Source organism: Chrysemys picta, chromosome 7, assembly GCF_011386835.1.
Source record: "Chrysemys picta bellii isolate R12L10 chromosome 7, ASM1138683v2, whole genome shotgun sequence".
NCBI lineage: Eukaryota > Metazoa > Chordata > Testudines > Emydidae > Chrysemys > Chrysemys picta.
This window is the reverse complement of record NC_088797.1, coordinates 62934354-62962334: the sequence shown is the minus strand read 5'-3', so window position 1 is coordinate 62962334 and position 27981 is coordinate 62934354. Positions and strand designations below refer to the sequence as shown.

Below are 27981 nucleotides of genomic sequence, written 5' to 3'. Positions count from 1 at the left end.
GCCATGCGCCCGCTCAGCCTGCATCCAGGGAGGCTGTGGGTGGCATCATGCTTCCAGAGGGTGGCAATATGAGCCCTCACTGCCCGGCAGCACCAACCCGGGGCCTTCACTGTGCCCTCTGGCCCTTTGTGATTATGCTGCTCCATGGTCCCCTTCTCTTCCCCCGACCTCACAAAGGGCCTCAGCACGGGAGCAGCCCCACTCACTGGCTGCTGGTAGCTGAGTGCACAATCCACTGCCTTGCTGAACTGGGGTCCCGCTGCAGTGCAGCTCCCCGGGGAGCTGACTGTGCACCTGGGGCCCCACGGAGATGGGCCTCGTTGGTCCTGGGATGGAGCGATTGACCTTGCTGTGTGACTGGGGCCAGGGCATACAGCTCTGTCTCTTCCCAGCACTCTGTGTGTCACCCCTTTATTCCCGGGGATCAGAAGAAAATTTTACCTATGTCAGAAATGGGGCAAATGAAGCCCCCTGGGGCTCTCAATCAGGGGCTGAACTGGGGGCTGCAGCACAGCCAGACCTCCCTGGAAGCAGTGGTTGGGGCCGGACTGTTTTTAACATAGTTCTTTGGGGGAAATTTCCTAGATTTGTAAAATAAAACTAAACTGAAACCCCCAAGAAATTCCATCACGGTTGATGGCCCCATCCCCCTCTTGCTGCCCCTCCCTGTGCCATCCAAGGGGTTCACACCCAGCTCTTCATCACCCCAGCACACACTGCTACCTCTTGAGCCAAAGCAGTAACCCTGCTCACTGCTCGCAGAGCTGGAAGCAAAGCAGAGAGCAGGGCTCTGAGGGCTTCCAGCCCTCAGCAGAGCTCACTGAATGGATGCTGCTAACCTTAGCGTCATCTAGCTAGCAATATATCTGACCGCGCTTAGATGGGGTGGCTCACTAAAATGCCTGCTTTAGCTCAGCCATTACACAGCCCCTTAGCCTGAGCCCCACAAGCCTGAGTCAGCTATCACGGGCCAGCCACGGGTGTGTAATTGCAGTGTAGGCGTACCCTGAGTGATCAGAATGGATCCTTCTGGCCTTAGCGTCTATGAAGCTCTCCTTTGCCCATCATGCACTAGACCATTTTCTCTCCACCTTAGTACTTTCTCTCCACCTTCATCTCCCCACCTCTGACCTGTCACCCCCACACACTAACATCTCCCAAAACATGCACTGTGAGTGTCCAGTTATAAATGTTTTTAATTCAGATTCCTTAGTCCTGTCTGATTTGATCTGACCCAAGTGCTGCCCATCTCTGAAACAGAATGGAACCAGCTCAACCATGAACCCCAAAATGACCCTCTCTTAGGGAGTCATTCTGGATGGATGGTGCAAGACACAGGCAGGCACCTCTAGGCATAGCACGCTAGGAGACTGTTTTGTGTGCTGGGATTCTGTACAATGGAAAGTGTGTCGTAATACCACACAGCACAAGGTCAGAAATGCTGAGCATGAGCCACATTGCACACCTGAGCAGTGAGAAGTACAAGAACATGGCACTATGCACCATGGCTACCGCACTCCCATGATGCACTCCGGTGACAAACCATGAGCAGAGATCACAGTGCCATATGAGAGATGTAGTCTGGCTGGGGAGCCTAGCCCATAGAGGAGAATGCAGGAACTACAACTCCCATGAGCCACTGCAGTGGTATTTGCAAATAAAAAATGTGGGCATTCATTTTTTTGCTGAAAAGCCAACATTTCCCATGTTGTTTGCAGGGTTGTGTGTAGCTATGTTGGTCCCACCATATGAGAGACAAATATTTTCTATGAGCAATTTTGACAAACAGTTTTTTTTTTCATTTTTGTCAAAATGTTCTGCTAAACAATACCCATTTTCCAACCAGCGGTACTGGACAAAGTAGCCAGGGGATGAACTATGTGGTTGGTCCTTTTTGGAGGTTCTTAACAAGGAGACTGTGAAAAAAAACATCTTTTCTCGTCTTCCCAGTGCATCCCAGCTCATCTTCTCCTGCTTCATCTTCCCTGACTCCGGATAGAAGGAGCAATAGGCCAGAGGACTTTCTTCCAGAGAAGAATGCCAACAGGCCTTGCTCTTCTTCAAGGAACTTGGTTTTTCACCTGTGAGCTGTAAGAGTCATCATATGATCATGGTATCCAGTTCTCACCCACTGGGGGACCTTAAGTGCCAGCACTGCAGAGACGCTGAGAGCCTGTTCTGCCTCCCTTCCCTTGGGTTACTTTCTGCCCCCCACCTTCCTTCCTCCCAACCTCTCTCTCACTCTCTTGCCTTTTCAGCATCTCCTGAAATCAACTGCACTGCATCAGCACAGCCAGATGAGAGGACCACAGTCCTGCCCTGTCTTAAAAAAAAACGGAAAACCAACCTAAGAACATCCCTGGTTGGGACACGAACCAGGGTCCAAGCAGTAGGTGTCGTAGTTGACCCGACAGCCAGAGTGTCCATTTGTAACAGCCCAGCACTCCAACAACATCCCCGAAAGCCCTGCTGCCCCCACCTTCTCTATACTGTATCTCTTCCACCTTGTGTCAGTCTGGGTATTAGAAACAAGAGACATCAGGACTGGCAGGAAAATTAACTCTTTCCTGTTCATCACAAAAAGTTGTTAATAACATAAAAACCTTTAAGATTTTGCCTCCCAAAATAAAACAAAGTGATTATGCAAAACAAATTTCATTCAAACCTATTAATGATTTTTATTCTATTTCAGTATAAAAACCTCTTTTAATTTCTTATGTTTAATCAATACACTTTCAACTTTAAAATAAATGCTATTTTTTTTAAACAAGACCTCTTGTAGTGAGGCAGAGTGGCCTCCATCTGAGCCTGACGGAGAGGGACCACGCCACTTCCCCTGGTGGGTGGAGCCAAACCAGCCCCGCCGCCTATGCCGAAGCAAAGGGGCATGGCAAGAAGTATAAAAGGCAGGCCCTGCAGCTCAGTCGAGTTGGAGCCTGTGAAGAAAGTAGATGTCTCCAGCCTGCTGCAGAACTCTGGAGCCAAAATTGCACTGTGCAACACTCTGCCCCCGGAGGAGACCGTCCACGAAGAGGAGTTGCCAGGACTGCCTCCAGCCGTGTACCCTGAGGAGATGGTGGACCCTTGGACTAAGGAGCCCTGCTCCCAGACGGAAGTAGCCCAGGGAAACCAGGCTTTAGTCTGGTTGTGCTGCCAGAAAACGAGTTGGTGTGTTTTGGTGGGATCTCCGCTGACCCAGTGGTGGAACCATCTGCCACTGTTAGGGCCCTGGGCTGGGACCTGGTGGAGTAGATACACACCTACACAGACGCACACACATATATGCAAATACCTGCTTATATACACAGGCACATATGCCTGCACCCACTCTCACACACACAACATTGGGGCTGTTCGGGGCTGTGTGTCTGGCTCAGACCTATTCCTGTATGTGACCCTGAGAAGCCCCCAATGCCTGCTGGCAAGGGGGTTACAGAAATGCCCTGATCTCTGTCTGTACATGCTGGTTCACCACAGAATGTGGTTGAGGTCTCAAATGAAAGCTGGGGTTATGCTGGCCATTAATGTTGTGACAGATACTATGTAAGGAGTTATCTACAGATACAGAACAAACCGGTTTCTGCCAGACAAAAGGTGTTTATTCACCTGTCTTTCGGTCAGCCATGTAAACTAAGCATTGTAAGTTGGCACCATGGAGGTCCCTTTGCATACAGCATCAACGGCAGTGATGTGAAATCAACAGGGAGGCAGCACACTGGAGAATAAGCTACGGAGGATTATCCTGACTCAGGAAACAGACAATAACCATTGGGGGATATGAGGGAAGGCAGCCCTCCATCCTGCACCTCAGAAGTAATCGGATGGGGCATTTACACTCATAAAAACAGGATCACAACCGTGGTTGAAACACTGCAGAAGATATGTGGGTGTTTCCACTATCCTTACTCACTATCTCTTGAATCTCAAATGTTTCATAATAAACTTAGGGCTGTCTTCACTATAAATCTATCTCAGCGCTGCGATGTTATACAAGGAGCTGATCCTGAGTGACTCATACAAGCTGGGATGCTCACTAGTCCCTGGGGAACAGCTGGCCTGGTATTTCTCTGAGTATTCAGTGGAGTAGAGGCTGGACACTATTGGGGAATGTTTAAAGGGGTATGTTGATTGTTAACCCGCAAGGCATAGTAAGGTCTGGCATTACCCAGAGGAGAGTGTTTGGGTGGCACACATGCTGATGTTGTCAGGGAACTGACGCCCAGTTAAACACAAGCAAGTCTCGCTAGAGGCAAGGAGGTAACTAGGTGACTCACAGTCCTGGGCACCCCGAGAACTGTCACACCATAAACAAAGACAGTGAGAGCAAACTGAGTCAGAATATTGACTTGCCTATACACTGATGCTTGGAGCCTGGGTAGCAAACCAGAGGAATTTGAATTGCTCATTCATGTGCTTCAGTTCCCTCTAGCTGCTATTACTGAAAGCTGGGTGGGATGATTTGCACCACTGGAATGTTAAAATCAATGGTTATAACCTATTTAGGAAGGATCAAGTGGGCAAAAAGTGAGGGGGAGGGGCACTCCATGTCAAAAATGGCATTACCTGTTTCTGAGTCACTGATAACTCTGATACATATGCATTCAAGATAATTTTCTTCTATGTCCGACCCAGCAGCTCCACTTGCTCCCATCACCTGCCCCACCCGGAGGGGCAGCCAGACCAGATCTGAGTGAGTGGCATTGTGATCTGGCATATGGGGTCATAGCACCACTCAGGATTGGCCATCACACCACCTCCCACCCAAATCTGGTGGTCGCAGGCCCCCTGAACATGGGCCCTGTGCAAGTGCACTGGGTGCGGATTGGTTAATCCAGGCCGGAGTGCAGGAAATGTTACTTCAGCTGGGACAGAGGAGCTGGGGGGGGGTCTAAGCAGGATGGTTCTGCGACATCTGGAACTGTTGGGAGGCCAGGGTGTAGGTAGGTACCCAATGCCCATGGAATTTCTTTGGACACCCCAGCTTTCCTCTACCACAGAATGGCCCCCAAAAGCTCTAGACAGGGATGGGGAACCCCACAATCACAGCACAACACACGGACAAACCACAGGTAAAGGAAGCACAGAAATGGAGCTGATCCCAATATACCTTTCAAAAAATAACCCACCTGACAGGAGTCCCTTTCTTGGGCTCCAAATGGCTCAGGAGACGGCCCTGGTTTCTGCAACCAGCTTCATCATTTCTGAGGATTCCCCAGGAAGTTTCATCCAGTTACTTTCAGCAGACAGTAACTGTTTGTAAACGGGTCACACTGAGTATCCCTCGTTTCGATTGCTGTTGTATGATTGGTTACCCAGCTCACGTGATATTGCATCCGCTTCCTCAATTCAACTCTGTTTGAAACAGGAGAACAGCAACAACAACAACAAATGAACTTTTGGTACAAATTTGGGGAACTTTCCGGATCTGAACTAAATTCAGTATGTTTATTCGCAAAACTACATGCTCCATTTATCACAGGCTAGTCTAGTCTCCATTCTCCTCAGCGCTGTAATACTGGAGCACCTTCCAGTCGTGCCGTAAGCGACATGACTAGAAACCAGAATGGAAAGTAACATCCTGGGCAATATGATGAGAAAGCAACGAAAGGACAAACACCCGCGTCTGGATCAGCACCATGTGTAAGCTGGGGCTTCATGTCTAGGCAACAGGCTGGACTGGGGGGGCCAGGTTTGGATGCGATGGTGCACTGGGAGCTGACCAGTGAGACCACAGCCCAGCAGGACACCAACCTCCCATTAGTCACACGGGGCAGTGGACGTTGTGATGCAAGAGGTCAGGCACTGGGAGACAGGGCCGGCTCTGGCTTTTTTGCCGCCTTAGGCAAAAAAGCCACCCGCCGCCCCCCAGTGCGGCAGGAGAGGGCGCCGAGCCCGGCCGCGGGCCCGCAATCCCCGACCGGCCGGAGTGCCGGGGGGAGGGCAGCGAGCCCGCCGCAGCTCCGCTCTCCCCAGCGGCCAGAGCGCCGGGAGCAGGGCGGAGAGCCCCGGCCGGGCTCTCCCCAGTGGCCAGAACGCCGGGAGGAGGGCGGCGAGCCCAGCCGGGGCTCTCCGCTCTCCCCGGCGGCCAGAACACCGGGAGGAGAGCGGCGAGCCCGGCCGGGGCTCTCCGCTCTCCCCGGCAGCCAGAGCACCGTGGGGAGGGTGGCGAGCCCGCCGCGGCCCCGCTCTCCCCGACTGGCTGGAGCGCCAGGGGGAGGGTGGCGAGCCCGCCGCGGCCCCGCTCTCCCCGACTGGCTGGAGCGCCGGGGGGAGGGCGGCGAGCCCAGCTGGGGCCCCGCTCTCCCCGACCGGCCCGAGCGCCGCAGGTAGGGCGGCGAGCCCAGTCGCGGCCCCGCTCTCAGGCCGGAGCGCCCCGCCGCGCCCCCCCCTCCAGGCGCCGCCCCAAGCACATGCTTGGTGGGCTGGTGCCTGGAGCCGGCCCTGCTGGGAGAGTTCGTTGCATGGAAGCTTGATGTTATTTCAGACGTTTCATTTGAAAATTTATCATTTCTAAAATGAAATAATTAATGCTGGAGTTGAAACAGCAGCCTGGTATTCGTTCTGTCATTATGAATTTCAGACTGGAAAGTTCCATGTCATTGTAATGTACACCGTCCACATGCTCAAGGGTTAATGTTCTAAATGTTCTAATTGGAAGGACGCTGGGTAAAGTTAATGATAAAGACAAAGAAATGCACACTCTAAAATAAAGATGTGCCATGAGTAAACTACCTGAAAGGCCTTGGTTATCTAAGGACAGAGGTTGCTAGCCAGCCTTTGAAATTGAAATGTGAGCATTCCATTCTGTTCCATCCATTTTTTTGTCCTTATCCAAACAGAATCAAATCCAGATGCTCCCAATCTGCAGGTACAATAAGCGTGTACACTGCATACAGTGGCTGAGACACAAAGAGGGCAAATTTGTTAAATAGGAGGAAAAAATAGGTGTGGGCTTAGAGGGACTAAGGAATTGTGAAAGGAACACTGGAAATGTTACTGGCCAAGGCAAGACAATGGAGCGTGTGCTGAAACACATAGCGGTCTGCTGTGACTTTGGGCCAGATAAAGCTGGTGGTTGCTGTGGCTGGTTTGCAGTTGGCCTCTGGCTCTACACATGGGGAGGGAGGAGTGATCTGCAGAATCGTAAAGGCCGGATTTTTTTTCACGTTTTAATTGCTCCACATTTTACACATTATGCCACTGGGCAAATGAATGTCTGGTTCCATTTGCACTGTGAAATCATCATTACATTGATTGCAATGCTGTGAAAGTGTAGCTGACGTTAAAGCAATTGCAGAGAGGGCTGTTGTCCTGTGCCAGTGAGTTCAGAAGCTCCTAGATGAGGCCAGACATCTTCCATTTCGAACTTTGGGTCCTTTGGCTTGTCATAGGGCCTCTCCTTCCCACATCCCCCTGCAGCATACAAGCGAGTGAAGGGGAGAGCATGGAAATTAACTAGAGAAGAACTGCGAGGTTTGACTGAGCGACTTCTGATGTCACAAGCAATGACACTGCTTAAGAATGACCTGAACTATTGACCTGACCCTGATTATAATCCCAACAACCGCATACAAGAATCATTAATAGATTGGTTTGGTTACAACAGACTATTGGGAATTGCTACTCGCAAATGGCCTTTAAAAAAAAATTCATTATATTTTTATTGAAATTTTTGTATAAAAACATTCTCTAAGTGGTTATTGACATGTCTTATTTATTGAAAGCCACATTCTTCCTGTAAACAACATTATTTCAATAATCAGAGGGGTAGCTGTGTTAGTCTGTATCCACAAAAACAACAAGGAGTCCGGTGGCACCTTAAAGACTAACAGATTTATTTGGGCATAAGCTTTTGTGGGTAACAAACCCACTTTTTAGATTCATGGAGTGAAAATTACAGATACAGGCATAAATATCATATTATCAGAAATTAACATAATTATCAAATATTTATACCTTTATCTGTAATTTTCATTCCATGCATCTGAAGAAGTGGGGTTTTTACCCACGAAAGCTTATGCCCAAATAAATCTGTTAGTCTTTAAGGTGCCACTGGACTCTTCGTTGTTTTTGTTATTTCAATAAATATTTTTATTTAAAAAAATTCACTACAATTTTTGAAAAAACAAAAGCTCTGTTTCCTACCCCGTGGAATGAAAATAAATGTGAAATTTCAACATTTTTCATTACAAATGTTGTTTTCCAAAAAGCTTTAATCACAGCCCATTTTCTTCAAAGGAAACTTATGGCTTGTTCCAGCAATGACTGTGTGTCTGCTCCTGCAAAGACTTATGCATGTGCGTAACTTTACACACCACAAACCATGGGAGTTTCGTCACCGACTTCAGTGGGGCAGGACTTCATCCCATGAGCTGTCCTATTGAAATCAATGGGACTATCACAGAGTGTAAAATTAACTATGTTCATAGATCTTTGTAGGATCTTGGCCTGGCTGTTCATGACAGATGGTGAATTTTTGCCTCTTTAGGGACTGTTAACAAAAATCACAAAAATAAGTCTTAAAGTGCTCTTTTTATTTAATTTTTACTCAGAAACTAATTAACAGATTCACTTGAGTAGCCTTAGAAAATGTAGTCTTTACTCTCTGATTACGTGCTGTGAATTTGGGGGAAATACACTGTATTTGTTGCACAAAATAAAGCCATTTATCTCCTGCTTTAAGTGCAAATCTCAATTCAGCCTTAACTATGGAGCCACTTACGATGCCTCTAGAATAGATAAAAATACCAATAGCATTTCATAACTGCAACTCTATTACAGTCATTCATCTCTCCAGAATACAAAGTCTTATCGTATTTTTAAATCCTCAAACGTTACGGCTGTTAGCAGCTAAATATAAATATTGAAATGTGCAGTAAACAGGAACTGGGATTTCTTTGCACATATTTATGCGCAGCTACCCTGGGGTTAAGCCGTGTTTGAAGTACGGTCACAGGCATATTATATTCTTTGATCAAGTTCTCAAGCTTTCAACTTAATGCCTCTATCCCCTTTGGTTAGTGCAGCTCATAAAATATTCATAGGGGCATCTTGTAACTAGAAAGATGGAATCCTGGCTGGGGAATGTTATTGACAATCAGTGTTGCTCTCTGTGTAGGAAGCCAGTGCAGAGCAATCAAACGGCGCGGTCATTGAACGCCCAACGCAACGTGTGTGACACGCACCAAGGCTGGCCACAAAAGCAGAGACGTTGCTCATCTCAGCCTCAGATCCTGAACTAGGGTTCATTCCTGGTGCTGAGCAGTCCCTTCTCCGCATGGCTAACAACCAGCTAAAACTGCCTGCGCTGGTTCCGCCTGTGCCCCTCGAGAGGAGCTGGCAAATGAGCAAACTACCTGAAGGGTTCTGTCTGGCCTGGGGGTCCCAGATCATGTGCTAGCCAGGCCTATTTGCTGGCAGTCTATTCATTCAGCTCAGATGGACGATTACCAGACTAACAGTCACTCAGGAACAGCTGGCTGGTCACTTGCTGTGATTGTCCATCATTCCCTCTCTTGATGTCTAATTGGTTGCCTTGTCTCTGCTCCCGGACTGGATAACCAGAGCTTTTCAGCAGGAAAGCAATCTATAACTAATCACAAAGAGCTGGCTGGAGCAAACCTCCAACACTGGCAGGATCCACAGTTTCTTGTTGTTGGAATAATCAAGAATCTGTGCATCCCATCACACCCTCTGATACCATACACGATATGTATATGCCGCTGCACTCCATCACACTAGTTACACACTGCTATGCTCTGTCACACCCCACTGCACTGTACTGCGCTTGACCAAAACACCTGCCTTCTTCAAAAATTCCTTTTCCGTGGAAAATTTCATATTTCCAATGTTTTGTTGCTAAATGTAGAAGTGTGAAATTTTCCTCAGGATGGAAATTCCAGCCCCCACACAGGGCTAGCTGGGCACCAGGGGCTCTGCGTTCAGTTCCCATCTCTGCCACTGACTCACCACATGACCTTGAGCTCTCCATACCTGGGACTCCCCTGCGGTACATGAACCCGAACATGGTAACTTTCACCCCGGAGTCCACCTCTTTGCAAATGCTCAGGTGAAGTTAGAGGCAACATTTGGAATGGATCTAACAGCATCTCCATAAGGGGCAGAACCAGCATTCTGGATCCAAACCCCCAGTCCCTGACCCGGCTCTAGTTGAAAATCTCAAAAGCAGCTTGTTCATCTGTGTATAAGGAAATGTACTGCTTCCTCAAATGTAAGCTATCCCCACCCTGCAGGAGCTCCCCTGCAAGGGGCACTTGTGCCCAAGAACTAACCCTGGGGTGTTGGAATGACAAGGAGAGATGGGAGGGCAAGGGGGAGAGGGCTCTGTAGCCATATTAGGGTTAAATGTGATGGCTCGACTTGGTGTCAGCACAAGAGTGGGTGCCAGGGTTAAGTGGTGCCGGATGTCATAAGCTTTTGCACACGATTTGTCCCAGCAGGCAGAAATGTCACAGGACAGCTGCCTTGCAGTGCTCACAGCCGGGTATGGGGAGCCCATCAGCGTGAGAGCCGGGACACTAGGATTCCTTGCCCTAGTCTCCAGTCCTGCTGACTCCCTGTGTGACCTTGGACAAGTCACTGAGGCCAAAGTTCTCAGTCGCATCCAGTGAGCGCCTGGGCCGAGATACTGGGCTGCACGCCCAGAGACAGGGAAAACCCCCCCGTGGCCACAGCTAAAAAGCTCCCGCCGTGGAGAGCTGTAGCTGAGCAGCATCATGTACGGGCCAAACGTGGTGTATCCCGGCCCATGCAGAGTCAGGGAGCTCTCTGGCCTGTGCTAGGCAGGAGCTTGGATTGGATGGGCAGAACTGTCCCCTCTGGCCTTACCATCTCCAGCTCTGTGGCTTGTTGGATTCTAATGTCCATCTGAATGCGCGGTCCCATGGTGACGAGAGGCCCACCCCGAGAATGTTAGATCATCCCCTCCAGACTGCCCATGTGAATCAGCAAAGCCACGCTCACATGGCGGGGGTGAGGGGAGAAATGAGTAGAGGAAACAAAGAGCGGCCCTGACCGGTCACTGAATCCCGACTCCGCGGTCCCAGTCTAGGCTATCACCTGGAACAGCCATGCCCCATTAACAACCACACTGCCCCGCCCAGCGCTGCAACCTTAACTCTGCCCGCTTGTGCAGATGCATTATGAGACAGTCTGTAATTACATGATCACATGCTATTCTTTCCCTTTTGCCCCAGATCCCTTCTGCTCCTATCTTCCCAGCACCTGCCCCATCCCCACTCCTGCTTCTATCCCCTCCCCCGGGTGCCTGCCCCTTCCCTTCTCCTCTGCTTCTGCCCCCTTTCCTCTCCCACACATCTTCTATCCCCCCCATCCTGATCCCCAGATCCTGCCCCTGGATCAGATTATTCCATGACAATGTGACCATTGCCCCTTTCAAACCAGTGCCCCATCTTGCCCTGCAGTGTGTGCAATGCTAACTGGACAGCCAAAAAAATCTACACCTCACTTCTTGTACGATGAGAAATTGCTCTTCATGAACAGATGCAAATTAATTGTGGAATAATTAATGGAAGCAAAACTGCATCTCCCTCCCGTCTTCACATACCCAGCCAGGTACCCAGGCCCAGCTCTGCTCTTAGAGCCAGGCAGCAGATCCCCAGGCCAGTGTCCTGTTCTGAGTGGGAGCTGTGCATGGGCAGGAGCTCCCTGTGCCCGGGCTGGTCTGACAGTCGGAGTGGGCCCTTCCATTTCAACCAGGGCTCTCTGCAGAGACAGCTGCCTCCTTGGGAGCCAGCCACTGCCCTCCCCAGCTGGGAGATTTGCCTTGGACTCCTTCATGCTGCTATGCTGACTCTGCAAAGGAGTGGCTGTGAGCGAAGGGCGAGCAGCTGCTCAGGGTGTCGGGAAGGCAGGGCAGGGAGAATATCCATGGGGATCAGAATGGGCCCCTATGCAGAGCCCAGCCTAAGGGGCAAAGGGTAGCAGGCCGGATCCTGCATGGTGCTACATGCCTGCGAAGAGGCTTCTGCTTCTGCACCTCCAGCCCCCATGCCCTTCCTGGGAGCAAAGGGAGCTCAGCACTCGCAGATCAGGGCCTGTAATCAGCTCCTGGACTCTGGACGGTCTGCACAGTAAAAGGCAGGAAGTGGCCGCCGCACATCAGCCCCAGCTACCGGAGTTCTCTGCCCGTGCTGCTGTAGGGAGAACAGACATGGCCTGGTAAGACCCTTCCCTTCCTTACTGGGTGGCACCAGTTTGGAGCACAGCAGCTGGAGAATGGCCACACTGGGTTGGTGAATGGGTTCTTCTGTTGTATGGGCCATGAGGAACAACAGGTGTGACGTCTCTCTGGCACACAGGGCTGGGCAGTGCACTGGGCTCCGGGTCTGGGGGGCCTTGGCCCCATGAGCCATAGCAGCCCCCCACCAAGTACTCAGAAATCACAAGCCAGACCCCAAAATCAGGAGATTTATTTGTTAATGATGAAATCGGGGGGTTGGAGTCTCCTGCTTGTTGACCCCCCGCCCTCCACCCCAGTGTGAGTGATGGTCACAGCATCGCCAGTTCCCCCCTGTGCAGCGGAGGATGCAATCATGGCCCCTCGCCTGAGGGGTACAGCCCTGTGGATGGTGTCAGGGTGTCCCTGAGTCCAGCTGTGCCCTCTCTTAGCCCCACGCCTGCCCAGCAGCCAGCCCAGGCACTCCCAGCCCCACCTTAATTCAGTACCTTCCCTCCTAGCCCCACTTGAGTTAATCCAGGGCCTCCCAGGCCCACATCTGCCTTGCCTGGAGCCCTGCTTAGAGCTGGGTTCCACAAAAGGGTGGTACCGTGCCTGGGTGACAGCAGTCCTTCCACAAGCCCACCCCGTGACCCCTGCAGCCAGCCCTATCTTGCAGGAGCTCACACAGGATGATCAGAATGGGCCCTTCTGGTCCTAACCTCTCTGGGTCTGTGACGCCGGACCCATGCTGGGACAGGGAAGTTGCTCCCTCAGGGGGCTTGGCTCTCCTGTGAGGGGAAGGGGCTCAGCCCAGGGAGCCAAGACCACTCACACCAGACTCCATGCCCCCATGCTGCCATGCCCCTGACCCAGGGCCGGCTCCAGGCACCAGCCTGGCAAGCAGGTGCTTGGGGCGGCCGCTCTAGAGAGGGACGGCACATCCAGGTATTCGGCGGCAATTCGGCGGACGGTCCCTCACTCCCGCTGGGAGCAAAGGACCTCCCGCTGAATTGCCGCCGCAGATCGCGATCATGGCTTTTTTTTTTTTTTTTTTGGCTGCTTGGGGCGGCCAAAACCCTGGAGCCGGCCCTGCCCTGCCCCCCTGGGGGGGGGGTGTGTGTCTCAGTCTGTGGAGGGGAGATGGGATGAGTTGATACTGACAGCTGAGCAGCACTTAGTTACCTGCCGATTTCTGGAGCTGCTGGTGCCGTGTCCTGGAGACTCACAGCCTCTATTGCCGTGTCACCATCCCTCCCCCTGGGATCTCAGTCCCATGCAACCACTGGGGCCAGGCTCAGTGGGAATGTGCCTCTCTGCCCACCCCTCCCACCCCCAGCCCGGGACATCGCGGCCCGCCTGCCCTGATGGTGCATGTACAGGCAAGTGCCCTGGTGGTAACTGGAGAGGGGCCCTGAACTGGGGGTACTTTGCTGCTCGGGCCCATCTCCCTAACAGTCCCTGAATCTGCACGGCAGCCAGTGGCAAGGTCCTGGCAAGTGCTATTTGCTGTCCAACGTCCCTGTCTGGCAGCTGGGCTATACAGCCATTGGCAGGCCCTGCAGCCATTCCTACGGCAAAGACAGGAGCTGCGTACCTGAGCCGTGGGTGTGCCTCCACCCTTACCCAGCCAGCTGCTTTAGCACTTTGAGCGGGTGACTGGCGTCCCATTGCGTCTGCAGTTACAAAGGGCAGGTGTGAGCACACACACAGCCACGCCCATGGCAAAGGCTCCCCCTCTCCTCTTTCAGACAGAAAGCTCTCATTAGAAACACTGCCACCTCCCACGGCATGGAGCTTAGCTCATGGCCAGGCTCTCCCTCAGTCTCCGGACTCCCTCTGCCAAGCTGTTGGGAGGCCCAGAGCCTGCAGCAGCAGCGGCAATGTGAGCTCTTGCCAGCCACGTGGTTAGTGGTATTGCATAGGGCAGCCAGTCTCCGCCCCGCCCCTCTGACCCCGCCTCCCTTGGGGCAGCAGCAGCAATTTTACACTGTTGTACATTCAGTTGCCACTGCTAAGATCCTGCCATGTGGGGGAGGGGGAGGTTGTCCATTTCTAGTAGTGTCTATGTGAGGGGACATCACAGCTAACTTAGGCCAGCCTGCTAATCTCTTCAGTTCCATCGGGAATGGGACTGCGCTCTGATCAGACTGGGTTAGGGGTTCCGCATCTTCCCAGCTAGCCTAGCACCAACGTAAGGCTTTAATCAGACACTGGTCTAGGCAGAGGCCGAGGGGCTGGGTCATGCTGTCACCCGGTGAACACCAGACTCCACCTTGCACTATCCAGCCCTGGCAGACAAGGCTCTCGAGGTTATTACTCACAAAAAAACTATGCGTAAAGAATTAAGACTGCAAAGCCAGGCTCTGAAAAGCTAGGAGATGCCAGAATGAAGGTTGCCTTTCTTTATGCAACCTTAATTTGATCTCCTCATGCATGTGCATTATGAGACAATCTTTAATAACATGATCACAGACTAATTTTTCTACAGGATTCCTGTCGTTCCGCCCCAGGGTGCTCCCCCTAATCCTCTGTCCCCTGGGTTGTCCCCCATGGTGCTCTCCACAAACTGCTCTCCTGAGTGTTCACCCTAAACTGCTCCCTCAGGGTGGTCGCCCTGTGTCTGAGCAGTTCGCAGTCTATGGGGAGGAGGGGGCGTGGCTATGCTTTTTTAGCTAGCGTGACACGAAAGTGGGCTGATGCGCCAGGACAGTTTTCCCAAAGGGCCCATTTCAGAGGAATAGCAACTCACCACTTACTAGAGTTACGTCAAAGTTATTTAGAGTCCATCTTCCCTCCCAGATTATACACACAAAGAGGGTCAGCCCCGGTTTAAAATGGAAACTCAACACAACCTTCACTGTGGAGTTGCCCATATAGCAAACCTCTCTCAGTGACAGGCAGTCTCCCCAGACACACGTGGAGAGTCATATTACTGGTGTCAGCCATCCTGGAGAACTCCTCTAGAAATAGCAATAGCCCTAGAACTTCTGAACCTGTTTAATGGAAGCCAATGGAGCAGACAGACACAGCCATGCGGCAGGTGCAGCACCACTGGATTTGTTTTGCCAAAATTAACCTTCTCCTTCCGGGAATCCTTCCAGGCTCCTCATTGGCATCGGCTTGGCTGTTCTTCTGCAAGTCGACAGCACATCCCAGGTAGGTCTGCACCAAACTCCTCTCAGTTCAGTCTGTTGCGCTCCATGATCACGGCCCTTCCATGTGCTCGCAATAGGCATGGGCACCGCTTTGCAGGAACTTCCCTTTGAGCCCACACAATAGCTCAGGAGGATCTGCAATTCATTCTCCATCTAGCTGGCTCAAGGTGATGTAACATCCTCAGTGCCAAATCCTAATAGGATCCTGGACTGATACATAACCTGGTTCATGTGGGAAGGCAGCATCTGTAATCCCTTTCCAGCCCTGACTGCCCCACTGCCAATGTTGATATCCGCGGTGCATTTGTTGCTCAGCTCAAATATTTCTGCCGAAGCATGTTGTGCAAGCAGCACACCGCTGAATGCTTGATGATCTCCTTAACACCTCTATCACTCTGAATTACCAAGCGTGTGTGAGAGTGCTGAGAGTCACGGGGCCCCTGCCTGCACTGCCTTGCAGAGCAGGGCTCAAGGTAGCTGTGAGAAGCAGAATGACCTTAGCTCTTGCTCTCATAGACTGTCAGGCCAGAAGGGACTATCATGATCATCTTGTCTGACCTCCTGCATATCACAGACCACAGAACCTTGCCCACCCACTCCTGTAGTAGGCCCCTAACCTCTGGCTGAGTTAGTGAAGTTTTGATTTAAAGATTTCAAGTTACAGAGAATCCACCATTTACTCTAGTGCAAACCCGCAAGTGACCGGTGCTGCAGAGGGAGGTGAAAACCCTGTAGGGTCTCTACCAATCAGACCCGGGGGAAATTCCTTCCTAGTGCCAAATATGGTGATTGGTTAGACCCTGAGCATGTGGGCAAGACCCCCCCTGGCTGAATTCACTTGTAATATTACCACCTATGCTCCAGCCCATCAGAGCAGCTACGAGCCTCACTCCCCAAGGGGCCAGCTGCTTGGGTTTTGTTGAGGAAATGAAGGGGAGTCCCAGGTGCAAATTATGGCTCTAGATCTGGATTCCAAGTGCTGCAGTTCGGGCATAGTTGGATCCTGGCCTTTGGTTCGGTTCATTGTCGACATGAGGGAAGGGTGACCACCTTTTCAAAATGCAAAAATGGGACACATGCTGCCTCCCTCCATGGCCCCACCCTGCTCTTCCTCCTCCCCCTGATGCTCCACCCCCAGCCAGGCCAGGAGCCAGAGCTGGGCAGTAGTAAGAGGAGCCCTGGCTGCTGTGGGGAGTCCTGGACCCTCCACCTGCCCTGGGCAGGGGCCTGGAGTGCCTGAGTGAAGTCCCTGCCCCCCGGGGCTTGCTGCCCAGGGCAGGTGGAGGATCCACAGCTCCCCAGAGTGGTCCAGGCTCCCTGGGTGGCTCTTACTATTGCTTGGCTGTGACTTCTGGCCTGGCCAGGGGCAGGGCCTTGGGAGGGAAGAGAAGGAGCAGGGGGTGGGGCCTCATGCGATGGAGGCTAAGGCCCTCCTCAGTCCACCACCGGGAAGAGGCTGGCACCACCCCTGAGCCTTGGGCAGATGCAGAGCAGCGCCATAGGGAATCGGGGACAAAGGCGGTCCTGGAGTCATGCAGCCCGGGGCTGGGACTTGAAATGTACATTTTGTGACTGTCCTGCTCGATTAGGGATGGGTGGTCACCCTAGATGAAGGCAAGCTGCAAAGTTTGGACCCAGAATGAAATGTCCCCAGGGTTCAAGTCCAAGTGCTTGATTCCACCCACTAGAGCGGTAGGAGCCACATGTGAAGTTGTGATCTGGGTTCAGCTTTCAATCCGCCATAGCATTTTTAGCAACAGTGCTTTGGTTTGGGCCTAGCATTCTTTGCCAGCCAGTTGGCACTCTCTGTGAAACAAGACCCCTTTGACACTATACTGCAAACAAGGGCAGCTTCTGCACGGTTAGAATGTCCTAACCAAAGGCCCACAGCAGAGGACGAGGAGTGAGAAACTAGAGGCAGTTTTGCAGAGGGTCCTGCAGTGAGTGGGGAGCCAGGGCCACTGCATGCCGAAAGCACAAATGTAGTCCCAGGTCCACATTCATGTGTGTGAAGGGGCAGCAGCATCCTGCCCATGCCAGAGTCTGGGAAGCTGAAATTGTGGGGAGTTCTCCAAACCAGGGAAGGTGGGTGGCATGGTTGCTGGATCACAGCCCACTGGTAGCTGCTTTTCCCTGGCTCTTGCCCCTTGCTCACCCACTGAATGTACGAGCAACACACCTTCTCTACTCCCCCCACTAACATCCAGTGGGCCAGATTCTCATTTACACTGAAGCCCCTTTACTGGGCCTTACAGTGCATGTAAAGGTAACATACACCCACTGAAAGGCCCCGTTACATAGCCAGAGCAGTAAGGGGCCTCGGTGCAAATGAGAATCATGCCCCATGTGTTACTTGAACCATCAGTGTACTTGGCCCAGAGACACACCGGCCTGGGGGCACTTGCTGTTACACAGGCTCCTTCTGGTTGGGTGTGTCTGCAATCTTTAAACAGTCCCAGCCCTGGTATCAGGCCTTACCCCCACGGCTTCCTTGCTGGAGGCAATGGTTTTGCCCTCTCTGGGCCCTTCTGGCCCCAGCTCTTCAGCTGGTCTACTGATTAGTTCAGATCCCATTCTAGAGGTTTATTGCTGTCCAATTATAGGACACTCAAGGCCGGTACAAGGATATTTTGCGCCCTAGGCGAAACTTCCACCTTGCGCCCCCCTGCACATCGGTTCATTGAGGGGCAAATCCCAACGAGCCTTTATAGACCCCAGGGGCCAGCCGTGCCCAGGGGCTGCTCCCCAGACCAGGTTCCCCCATCCCTGCCCCCCTGAACTTCCCTGGAGGGTGCACAGCCCCCCCACCCCACCCCAGTGGTCCGCACCCCGAGTCCACTCACTGGCTTTGCTGGGCTTGGGCCGCTGCAGCAGTTTGGCAGGGAGGAGCCGCATTCTGGAGGCACCGGAGAGCCAGAGCATCGGCTTGCGGGGGCGGCGAGCCCCAGGCATGGAGGAGCCAGCGCGGCGCAGGGGGGCAGCAGCCCTGCAAAAGTGGTGGCACAGCTAGCAGGGAGCAGCTGCGCTCCCCGCCCCTCCTGCTCAGGCTGCGGCCAGGCACCCCCCCAGGGGCTCCTATAGGCTGCAGCGGATGCAGGCCCCACATGCGCCCCCGGCTGCCCCCTCGCCGTGCTCAGGCTCTGTGGCTCCTGGGCATGTGAGTCGCCGCCGGGGCGCAGGGCCCTGAGCCTGCTCCGGGAGGGCCAGCGGCGGCTCACACGCCCAGGAGCCACAGAACCCAAGCGCGGTGAGGGGTAAGCTGGGGGGTGCGCCTGGCCAGGCTGCAACGCACCTGGCACCCCCCCCCCCCCCCAGGGGCTCCTGCAGTGGATGCATGTGGGTGGCAGCCCCCGGGTGCCTCCCGGCTCCCCCCTGCCATGCTCAGGCTCTGCAGCTCCCGGGAGTGTGAGCCTCCACTGCCGCTACCCCTCCCAGAGTAGGCTCAGGGCCCCGCACACCGGTAGCTCACATGCCTGGGAGCCGTAGAGCCCAAGCACAGTGAGGGGAGAACCGGGCAGGTGCATGGGGGCCACTGACCCCATGCAACTGCTGCAGCCTGCAGGAGCCCCCGGGAGCGGGGGGGGGGCACGCACCGGCCCACAGCCTGGGCAGGAGGCACGGCTGCTTCCCACTAGCGGTGCCGCCGCCTTTTTAGGGCTGCTGCCCCCCGTGCCGCACCGGCTCCTCCCTGGCTGGGGCTCGCCACCCCCGCAAGCCCACGCTCTGGCTCTCCGGTGCCTCTGGAAAGCGGCTCCTCCCTGCTGAGCCAGGACACCGCTTTTTTAGGGTTACCATATTTCAACAATCAAAAAATAGAACGGGGGGAGAGCCCCACCCACATCCACTCCCTCCCACTTCCCACCCCCCTCAGAACATCCAACCCCCCCCTCCCGCTCCTTGTCCCCTTGCTGCCCCCTCCTGGGACCCCTGCCCCTACCTGCCCCCCTAGGACCCTACCCCCTACCTGTCCCCTGGCTGCCCCAACCCTTATCCACACCCCCACCCCCAGACAGACCTCCAGGACTTCCACACCCCATCCAACCACTCCCTGCCCCCTGAGAGACCCCCCCAGAACTCCCAACCCATCCAACCCTCCCCCCACCCACCCCCCGTGGCTCCTTACCACCATGCCACTCCAGCCGCTGGCTCCACGTGGAGCCAAAACAAACAGGTTGCGGAGCCCACAGCCCCTCCCCCGCAGCGTGCTGGCGAAGTGAGGCTGAGGCAAGGGGAGGGACTCTGCCTGCTGGAGGCCAATGGGAGCGGCTAAATCAGGCCAGGTGCCCAATGAGCCATGCCACACTCTGTGTGAGGGGAAGGGAGAGGAGGGAGGAAAAATCTTGGACACCCCCAACCACTTGGCACCCTAGGCAAGCGCCTAGTTCACCTAGTGGTTGCACCGGCCCTGAGGACACTTCCCCAGTGGCCTATGGGGTCCCAGCCCAAGCACCCTAAGAATAGCAGCTATGTGCCACCCTGTCCTTTTAAGAAACTGCTTTTAGTTCCCTGGGCCACTTCCCCACAGCCAGAGCCTTCATCAGTGTTTCTCCCTTACCTCAGGGCTCTTATGTGTCAAGCCCAGCAGCCAGCCAGGAGGTCTTGTTTCCCATACCCCCGGTCCCTGCCAGAACTGAGCTGTCCCTGGTACTGCAGTTCCCTTTGGCCAGCCAGGAGCACCATCTGCACTCCACTAGCTCCAGCAAGAAACTGCCTATGCACTGCACTGCAGCTCCTTTTTATATGGCCCTCCTGGGCTCTGATTGGCTGCTTCCCCTACAGCCACTCTAGGCTGCCTGGAAGACTCCTCTATTGCTCCTTTCCTGGGACGGGTATGGCAGGACCCTGAGGCCTCCAGCAGAGACATCATTTCTTTTTCCCACAAAAGCCCAGCTGCCAATGAGCTCAGAGACCAGAAAGTCACCTCATTGGCCAGTGGAAACAACGACACCCCAAATAATGCAAATCTCTGGAGGGGACACAGATCCCTGAGGCCACGGAGGAGAGGATCCTCTGCGGATGAGATCAAGGGGAACATTTTCAAAAGCACCTAACTGACTTAGGAACATCAAGTCTCATTTTTCAAAAGGCACTTTGGAGCCGGAGTGTCATAGCAAGTCATATGTGTGCACTTAGGCACGTTTGGAAATTGTACCCCAGCTATTTTATTTCCTTACTGAAAGGAGGAGAAAGAAAACTCTTCCCAATGACTTCTCCTGCTCTGGAAGATACTGCCCATTGGGAGGGCTCAGGGTTGAGTTTGTAATCAGACTTGCAAATGGCCAGCTATTTTGGCTCTCAGAAGGTTCCTCCCCTCCAAAATGAGTGCCCATCCCAGGAGAATGGGAGGCAGGACGAGGGCTAACTACTGCACAGCTGGAGGTTTGGCTCAGATACACCTCCAAAGGTCTGTGATGCCCAGTGCCACCCGAACCTCCCTGCTCCAGGCCTTTTAGTAATCACCTCCACCCCGTTCCCTGTGCCACGGACCTACTGCTGGGCCCAGTTTCCCACAGCAAGCGTTCTGCAGGCCCCGCTAGCTGGTGAGTTGAAGGAGAGAGGTTCTGGGGCTGCAGCCCAGTATGCGCTTGGAGCAGGAGCAGTCAGGGGCCTGCAAAGCTGCCATGCCCCGCGAAAGGAGGTGTGGGGTGCAGGATAGGGTGGCTGCTCATTGGAGGGCGCAGAGAGAAGGGAGCAAGGGAGCTCTATGGAGGGGTCATGGGGTTCAGAGGGCTCGTTGGGATAGTGAGTCATGGGGACAGGGGATGGGCGTCTGGGGGAGGGGCGCAGAGAGAAGGTGGGTGCAGCCAATGCATTGGGACCCTCTCGCTTCATGTGCCGCAGTCCAGGAAGGATGCAGGGGATGCGCTAGCTCCTCACCTCAACTCACCCCAGCAGCAGGCAGTGGGAGCAGGGCTATTCACCACCACTGTGGAGCGACTGTAGGCTCTGCGCCAGGCTGAGAGCATGGGAATGTGCCAGTTGCCCTTCTACTTAATACCAAACCAGCGCTTGTCACAGGCTGCTCACAGGGCCTCGTGAGGCCTGGCTCTGCCCCAGCACGTGCTGGTCTGAATGCTAGCGGCACTCCTGCCTTATACAGCTCATCATTCCCCTCAGCGTGGACAGATGCAGCTGGTGCCTGGCCCCTCTCGCTCACACAGCGCAGCTGGTGCCCTTGAGGAGAAGTACCCGGGGTTTGTGCCCATGGACAAGCATAGGATGCTGACTTGGTTCATCAGATTTGCTTTGCTACCGAGACAAATATCCTGGTGCGCCAGGCCAGCACTGAGGCCAGCTGGAGAGTCCCCCCTTCTGCTCCATGGCAGGAGTGTGTGAAAGTGGCTGCGAGGCCTGGCCTGAGCCTTGCTAGTGACTTTGGTGTTGGCAGGTACCTTGCTAAGGCCTTGCTCTGACCTGATGAAAGTACTGCACAAGTATGAAATGACTGTCACTGCAGGCTGCATCGCCCCGGCCTTCATGCAGCAACGGCAGCTCCTTCCAGATCGGAGCTGAAGGAGTCCCGGCTGCCCACTCCAAGAGGCAGAGTGTGTACTGGCTGAGCTGTGAGAAGACTGCGTTTCTCTGCTGCGAGCCCTGGGGCCGCTGGTGTGAGGGAAACACGCTGCTGGCCTGCAACAGGGCATCACTCGCTACCCACTGGCAGAGATGGGGTGGGAAGGCATCCCAGTTACCTCTGCTGTGCGGGGACTCCTCCCAACCCAATCTGGTCCTTACACAGTGGTGCATATTCCACTGCCCTGACTCCCTAACATAAAATAACCCAACATACCCAGTGTCACAGTTATTCCATGTTCCCCTGGTCCACCACCCTCCTGGCCCACAACGAGATCCGGCAGTTCCCCTCCACACACAAGGCCCCTCTGGATAGCTGTCTCTACCACCTGAGCTACCCCTGGCAGAGAGTCCTGGCACTGCACTGCTGTAATGCCAGGGCAGGTCTGGGTGCAACGCCAGGCTGGGACGTGAGGAAAGGTGCGTTTCGTTCCGGGATCTGTCGCGGGCTGAATGTGCAACCTTGAACGGGTCCCACAGCCGCATCAGTCACCCCCGCAGTGCAATGGGGGTGGTGAGGGTACAGCTGCTGACCCACCTAAGACTGGAATATTTCACAGAGAAGCCCAAAGCTGCTGGCCAGGGCAGGGAAGGCAGGAGAGGTTTACTTGGCTTGTCTCTGTGCCCACCGGAGGCCATTAGCTGTCCAGTGAAGGGGGAAGGTTCACTGCTGCTGACTTGCTCTTTGATTTCAGGTTCTGAAAGAAGGCAAAGAAATGGAGGGTTCCTTGGAACAGGACATTAAGAAGCAAATGTAAGATGGTTATTGTTAATATTATCATCATTGTCACTGTGACCAGTATGGCAATTTCTTGCAATAGCCTTGAAAAACCTTACCTAATTAAATTTAAGCATCTTTGGGGTCCATTGTATTAAATGCAAAGGTTACATTTTACTGTGTGTCGAGATTTAATGTAACCCCTCTTTGTAGGGGGTTGATGGGATGTGACCACTGGGAAATGTTATGAACTTCAGAGGACTGTACTGAACAATGGGCCAGACGTGAATGGACTTTTAGGGTAGACAGTGTTGCGTGGATTGCCTGAGGAAGTGAATGTAATTCCCCACCCCTGCTGATGCAAAAACCCGGCCTTTGGAGAAGGGATGGCCGGCTCTGCAAGCTGCAGAAGTGCCCAGAACCCAGGGAGGCAGGAAGGCGCTCAGGCCCCAGCAGGAGGAACTGTGGAGGCCTGGGAACTGTGAAGCCTGGAAAAGCCCCAGTCAGGAAGGACCATGCCCTGCTACAATGCATAAGAAATTCTGCATTTTCTTTTTGAATTACTATCTATTTGACACATTCTTCATGGATTCAGAGATAATATGATCATCTAGCCTGACCTCCTACATTACAGAGATCAGAGAACCTCACCCAGTGATTCTTGTAGTGGAGGGAATTCTCCGGTAATCCCAGATTTTCCTCAGTCAAGCAAAAATGAGTGAGGCCAGACTTGCCATGGGGGGTTGACTGCTTTCATTTGGCTGTATCCCGCCTCTTCGTTAATTGTCCCATGGAAGATCTGGGGTTAGTTAGGGTTATTTAGAGCATGACAAAGCTTTTTCATTGAAAAGTAATGTTGCCAAAAAATGGCTTTTGTCAAAAATGAAAATGTCATGGCAAAAATTTCACTTTCAATCAAATTTCCCATTTTTTCGCTGAAAAACCAAATATTTTTCAGTAACATTTTTTACTAACATATTTTTCAGTAACAGTTTTCCAAGAAAAACCACAATAAAATTTGCAGGAAATTTTAAAAGAATTATATTGATTTCGGGGGGGTTGTTTGAGGCTTGTTTTCCAAAATTTGGCATACTTTTTAATAGTGATCACTAAGAGCAGAAAACCCTGGGTTGTGATTGGCTGAAAACAGTCACGTGATATCAATAAATCACAACTATTTACCCCTTCAGAGGGGCATAGCAGTGTATTGAGTCCTGGGACAATATTAACTAATTAGATCATATATGCATATTTGCATATGTCTCCTAATTGGCTTCTGTGCCAAAATAAATATATATCTGTAGGTTTCACTCCCTCTCTGTATTTGCCAAGCAGGTAGGAAAAGGTCTAAATCCTGTTACTTGCACGTGCCATCTGATGCAAGCACAAAATTAGAGGTGGAGTAGAGGCCTCTTTAAAGGGGTGTCCTTCAGAAATCAGAATGTATGTAACAACAGAGCTACTGGGACAAATTCACCAAAGGCCTAAACAGACACAGTCCCCTTGTCCACTGAGCCATTGGCTCCATATCAGTCATTGTTAAGATTTATGATTGTCTAGTGAATTTCATCTCATTATTTGCTTCCAGATCAAACAGTCACGATGTTTGCATCCTCACAGGTGGCTAACACTTGTAATTTTATTATGTGGAAAAAAGAGTTTGTTTATTTTTCTCTGTGGCATTTTTGTTCTTCACAAGCATCACAGGAACAATCAGCTTGAATGAACATGCTGGTGTATCTGGTACTGGCCCAAAATTAATCCTCTGGTCATCATTTTGCCTTTTGAATTCTCCCCTGTTTATAATTAAGTTGGTTGAGTCATGAAAATCCTAGTTCATGAATTTATGAATCCAAATCCCAAGTCTCTGCTACTCACAAACACTATTCATGTTTATTTGTTCTTTAGTTGCAAGAATTCAGATGACCACTGGGTTTCCATGGAAATGTTTCTGAATCCTGAAATACTCACCAATTGTAGCACTAACAGTTATTTGGCCTAACACTCCTTATTGGCTACTCTTTATTCTCCTGTTTAATAGGTTTCAGTAGCCAGTCAAGGAGCAGGAACAATGCCATGTGACTTAGGTATCCAATCACATATTGCGAATAAAAATATAGCATTGAATGAATTGCGCGAAAATTACCAACCAAGCGATACAGCAAATAGCATATTAGGCCAAATAATTATTAGTGCTACAATCTGTGACTATGCAAACAAAACAGAGTGAATTCTGGTGCATCTAATATTGTTCACAATGAATAATGCACCCAGCTTTACTCCTGTCCAGTCACAGAGTGAGGGAATGTCACATGGCCGGTAGGAGATGGGACATGTTCCTAATGGGGCAGCACTGTTCTGGTCATGTGTGTGGGGACTCACCAGTGTGTAGAGGTCTTGGGAAGGAACCAGGCCTCTTCTAAGGGGATCTTTGGTGAAATGTTCCTGCAAGAAGATGTTTGAAATGCTAATGAGGCTAATTACTCCATGTATGTGGTTTGGGATTTCCTGGCAGAAACTGGGGAGGGGAAGGGGGGGGTTACAAAACTCTCAGAGTCAGGAGACTTGGCTTCTATTGTGAGCTCTGCCACTGACCCATTGGGTGACCTTGGGCAAGTCACTTCCCTTCTCAGTGCCTCAGTTTCCCCAGCTGTACAATGAGGCTGACCTCCTTTGTAAAGCATAGCTGGAAAGGGCTATATAAGAGCTAACTATTATTATTAATATTTCTTTTTTCCAGTATTCTGGGCATAAGAGCTATTGAGCCACCCGAGGATGAAGAACAAACAGTGGATATTGATCCCGGAATGAGGCTGTTGTCTAGTGACGCACAAGGCGGAAGAGGTAAGCAAGCTGAGGGATGACACTCTTTCTCCCGCTGGCATCATCAGCATGCCCAGAAAGCTAACGCTCTCCCTGCCTCCTCCATTTGCAGCGCCCAGGAGTGCTGGAGACCCGCCAGCCCCACTGGGTGCCAAGTCTGCAGCGGTGCCGGAGGAAGACCGAGACCACATCTACCACCCCCCAGATGCTGCTCTGGAAGAGGAAGGCCCTGTGCAGATAGCGGCACTGTATGCTGAAGCCGTCAGTGGCCCAGAAGAAGACAGAGACCATCTCTACCATGGCTAGGGGAGGAGATTTGATCCTGTCTACTCACCAGTAGGGTGACCAGATGTCCCAATTTTATAGGGACAGTCCCGATTTTTGGGTCTTTTTCTTATATAGGCTCCTATTACCTCCCACCCCGTCCCGATTTTTCACATTTGCTGTCTGGTCACCCTACTCACCAGTAATAAAGGAAGAGGGGATTGTGCCGAGTGTATGGAAGAGTGTGCTGTATGTTCCCTTGGCCCTTTCCTTCCCAGGATGGGGGGGTGTACCAGCCCCTCTCCTCCTCCCTGTCCTATCAGACCCTGTGTCTTGGATAATAAGAGGGCTCTGGCTTCAGGCTGTGTCAGGCTCTACTCTGAGCTATCACTCAAATGGCAGTTGCTGGGACCGGCAGGTGCTGCAGGAAGATGGTCAGCTGGCTGAGATCTCTTGGCAGGACAAGCATCATTATGAAATCTGCCCTTCCCTGAGTGTCATGGCTGTGAAGTGTCAGGCACCCCAGTGACCCAGCTGTGACCCCAGCGTGGGGCTAGGAGAGGCGTTTGCTGTAGCAATGCCCTAGGCAGGGAGCTGCTTCTGGAGAGGGGCTTGCTGCTGTTATTCGTTTGTGCTGAACTGTATCTACATGCTGATTCAGGGCAGCTGAAAGCTTGGAACTGCAGCAGTCCTGGAATCAGTTTGCACCCACAGCGAGCTGGCAGCCCCTGTGTACAGAATGCCCCCCCTCCAATTTGGGGATTCTGGGACATGTCTACACTGCAACTAGACACCCGGGGCTGGCCCATACCAGCTGACTCAGGCTCATGGACTGCTGGGACCCTGTGAGGTGGGAGGGTCCCAGAACCCGGGCTGCAGCCTGAGCCCAAATGGCTACACTGCAATGAAACAGCCCCCAGCCCGAGTCAGCTGGCACGCACCAGCCGCACAGGTCTAATTGCAGCATAGACATACCCTTAGTGACACCAACCTCAGCTGGAAGGCTTAATAAATAAGCCGCCTCCAGTGGGGGGTGGGGCAAAGGGGGCCACTGTCTCCCCAGGGTGGGACCTCATCACCCGTAGGTGCACCCACTCACAGGGCAAGCAGTGGTGGGAAAAGGAAGGGTATTCGTGAGAATGCAGGGACAGCTGCTAGAGCCAGACCTGCTCCCAGCTTCACACGCTTCAGCCAGAGGGGAATCCAGGAAGGGAGGCAGGCACAGGGCACCGTAGCCATGTCTACACTGCAGGGGGAGTGAGCCCAGTTACAGAGGCTTGTGCTAGCTTGGCTCAAGCTAGCAGCTAAAAATAGCAGCTTGGACTTTGTGGCTCAGGCGGCTGCTTGGGCTCTGAAGCCCACCCTGTGCCCTGGGTCTGAGCTCAGGTAGCTAGCCCAGGTCTGCACCAGAGCCACATGGCTATTTTTGGTGCACTGGCTCAGGCCCAGCCAGCAAGAGTCTGTCTGCCCAGGCCGGGAAGCTCCCCCTGCTGCAGTGTGGACACACCCCATGTGTCCCTGAAAGAACCATTTCCCTGCAAACCACAGGGACCTTCCCCAACACATTCCACCCCACCCCCACGCTTCCCACCCACCCCCTCCCACACACTGTGCACCCCACACAGAGCCTCGCTCCATCCCACACCCACTCCTCCTCCCCACTGTGCACCCCACACAGACTCCTTCCCTCCTAGGGTTACCATACGTCCGGATTTTCCCGGACATGTCCGGCTTTTGGGGGCTCAAATCCCCGTCCGGGGGGAAATCCCCAAAAGCCGGGCATGTCCGGGAAAATCGGGAGGTCAGCCGGGCCCGCGGGGAGCCGGGCCGGCGGGGAGCCGGGTCGGCCGGGCCCGCGGGGAGCCGGGCCGGCGGGGAGCCGGGTCGGCCGGGCCCGCGGGGAGCCGGGCCGGCGGGGGGTGCGCCGGGCCACTGGGGGCCGGCAGTGCTGGGCGGGCCGGGGGTGGTCGGCCGGGGCCGGCACCCCAGGGCCCGAGCCGACCCAGGCTGGAAACGCCGGGGGGCCAGCCTGGGCCGCGCCTCCTCCCCCCACACTCCCCTTACCTGCTTCAGGCTTCCCGCGAATCAAATATTCGCGGGAAGCAGGGGAGGGGGCGGAGACTTTGGGGAGGGGGCAGGGTTGGGCGGGGGTGTAGGCGGGGCTGGGGGCGGGGCCGGGGGCCATGGAGTGTCCTCCATTTGGAGGCATGTGACAGGGTCGGTAGCTCACCGCTGTGGCGCCTCCT

General features: G+C 53.2%; 1 protein-coding gene and 1 long non-coding RNA gene across 2 annotated transcripts; one reads left to right on the top strand and one right to left on the bottom strand.

Moving 5' to 3' along the window:
* Positions 1-2671: 2671 nt before the first annotated feature.
* LOC122174270 (uncharacterized) lies at positions 2672-23640 on the bottom strand. Its single transcript, XR_006175873.2, has 3 exons — positions 19913-23640; positions 5127-5352; positions 2672-3260 (listed from the first exon to the last, which is right to left on the bottom strand). It is a non-coding gene; the product is annotated as an uncharacterized LOC122174270 (long non-coding RNA).
* PRAP1 (proline rich acidic protein 1) lies at positions 11845-25966 on the top strand. The gene is made up of 5 exons (XM_024111644.3): positions 11845-12201; positions 15304-15358; positions 22626-22684; positions 25389-25492; positions 25584-25966. Exons 1-5 carry the CDS (start codon positions 11990-11992, stop codon positions 25775-25777), a joined length of 624 nt encoding a protein of 207 aa, XP_023967412.2. The 5' UTR covers positions 11845-11989; the 3' UTR covers positions 25778-25966.
* Positions 25967-27981: the final 2015 nt, after the last annotated feature.

What these genes read in the sequence shown, in the direction of transcription:
- PRAP1 (XM_024111644.3), top strand. Translation starts at nt 11,990, where the DNA reads ATGCCTGCGAAGAGGCTTCTGCTTCTGCACCTCCAGCCCCCATGCCCT. An exon ending in GGGAGAACAGACATGGCCTG is followed by an intron (nt 12,202 to 15,303) that starts GTAAGACCCTTC and finishes GAATCCTTCCAG; the next exon opens with GCTCCTCATTGGCATCGGCT. An exon ending in CAGGACATTAAGAAGCAAAT is followed by an intron (nt 22,685 to 25,388) that starts GTAAGATGGTTA and finishes TCTTTTTTCCAG; the next exon opens with TATTCTGGGCATAAGAGCTA.